Raw genomic sequence first — 2,111 nt, 5'->3', positions numbered from 1 at the left:
TAAATATCAATTAAAATATGTAGATCGTTATTACGTCAATATTAAAAATTTTACTTAAAAATATAAATATATGTTATACGTAAGGCCGTAAGCATAAAAGAGAAAATATTAGGAATAAATATAAGAATTTCAAACCGCCAGAAATCGTGTATTCCACACGATTTCTGATGGACTGAAATTCTTATATTTAGTTCTGTTTCTAATATTTTTTCAATTGGGGTCACAGCCTGACAATTGTATTATTGAGTATTATATTAGTATTGAAATAGTGTTAATGCTAATTTATTTTTACCAAGGATAACTTTACCTGAAGCATTTTCCACAATAATCACACACGAAGTTCTCTCTGTTACACAGTATATTTTTGGATAGTGTATTTTTTGCATGTTTGTTTTTATTCTTAAAGTGCTTAAGTATTCGATGACGTTTCATGGAGGCCAAATGACGGGAACTAAATGAGCATATGTCGCATTTATAAGGCCGTACTGCATTATGAATACGTTTGTGCATAGTAAGATGAGAGTTCTGTACAAACTTCTTCTGGCATATATCGCACTGATACTTGCGAGTCTCCACTGGCAAATGCGTCGAAATGTGATAACGTAAATTCTTTTTGGTACTGTTGACATAACAAAAATCACGTAGTCTTATCTATATAATAGTTCTGACAATGATAAATATCATTTAATATATGTAGATCGTTATTACGTCAATATTAAAACTTGTTACTAAAGAATATAAATATATGTTATACGTAAGGCCGTAAGCATAATAGAGGAAATATTCGGAATAAATGTAGAAATTTCAATCTATCAGAAATCGTGTATTCCACAATACACTGTTTCTGATGAACAGAAATTCTTATAGTTAGTCCTGTTCCTAATAAATTTCCTAATATATTTTCAATTAAACTGACGGCCTGATATTAATTGTATTTTTGAGTATTATCTTGTCACAATGTTAATGCTAATTTATTTTTACAGAAGATAATTTTACCTGTAGCATTTTCCGCACTGATCACACACGTACTCCTTCTTTTTATGTTCACGTTGTACATGATGCCATCTCGATGAGTACGAACTAAAAAAAATTCAATAGAAATAATCGAAAAAATAAAAATAAAAAAATATATATTATAATATTACGATGTTATTACGATATTATGTTAAAGTTACTGTTAATTTATACTGAAGCATTTTTACTTGAAACATTTTCCGCACTGATCGCACACATACTCCTTCTTTTGATGTTCACGTTGTACATGATTCCATTTCGATTTGTACGAACTAAAAGAGATTCAATAGAATTAAAGAAAAAGATAAAAATTAAAAAAATATATATATGTATATTGTATTATTACGATTTTATTACGATATTATGTTAAAGTTATTGTAAATTTATACTAAATTTATTAGGGATAATTTTACCTGAAGAATTTTCCACAATAATCACACACTAAGTTTTCTTTCTTATGATATTGTGCATGTCGCCATTTTGATTGGTACGAACTAAAAGAGATTCAATAGAATTAAACGAAAAATAAAAAATAAAAAATATATATATTTTATTATTACGATTGTATTACGATATTATGTTAAAGATACTGTTAATTTATTGAAATATTTTTACCTGAAACATTTTCCGCACTGATCACATATATACTCCTTCTTTTTATGTTCACGTTGTACATGATTCCATCTCGAATTGTGCGAACTAAAAGAGATTCAATAGAATTAAACGAGAAGATAATATGTTAAAGTTACTGTTAATTTATACTGAAGCATTCTTACCTGAAACATTTTTTGCACAGATCACACACATACTCCTTCTTTTTATGTGCACGTTGTACATGATACGATTTCGATTGATTAGACCTAAAACAGATTAATAGATTTAAAGTAAAAAATAAAAATAGACAATATATTGAAATCGTAAAAGTGCAAACCCTCACAGCACATGAACGTCCCAATAAGGTTACCATAACTTAAAATTGTAAGATGATAACATTACACGGAGATTAATAAACGTACTATTAACCTCCCAGTAACATGAAAATATTCGTCCAATCTCATTCCATTAACATTTCAGAAACTTTGCAGGGAATGTTGTAT

General features: G+C 28.1%; 1 protein-coding gene across 1 annotated transcript in view; it reads right to left on the bottom strand.

Moving 5' to 3' along the window:
• The window catches only part of LOC105461849 (zinc finger protein OZF-like), a gene marked incomplete at its 3' end in the record, with an annotated part of 14,148 nt that extends 12,167 nt beyond the window's left edge, over positions 1-1,981 (bottom strand). The window contains exons 1-7 of the mRNA XM_011708356.1: positions 1,791-1,981; positions 1,630-1,713; positions 1,428-1,508; positions 1,203-1,286; positions 997-1,080; positions 536-619; positions 308-451 (exon numbers count right to left, since the gene is read on the bottom strand). Coding sequence (XP_011706658.1) covers positions 308-451; positions 536-619; positions 997-1,080; positions 1,203-1,286; positions 1,428-1,508; positions 1,630-1,713; positions 1,791-1,981 — 752 coding nt within the window. The remainder of the gene's footprint in view (positions 1-307; positions 452-535; positions 620-996; positions 1,081-1,202; positions 1,287-1,427; positions 1,509-1,629; positions 1,714-1,790) is intronic.
• Between the last annotated feature and the right edge of the window lie 130 nt (positions 1,982-2,111).

This window comes from Wasmannia auropunctata, unplaced genomic scaffold (assembly GCF_000956235.1).
Source record: "Wasmannia auropunctata unplaced genomic scaffold, wasmannia.A_1.0 LD276426.1, whole genome shotgun sequence".
NCBI classification, from domain to species: domain Eukaryota; kingdom Metazoa; phylum Arthropoda; class Insecta; order Hymenoptera; family Formicidae; genus Wasmannia; species Wasmannia auropunctata.
This window is presented reverse-complemented; position numbering and strand designations above follow the sequence as displayed.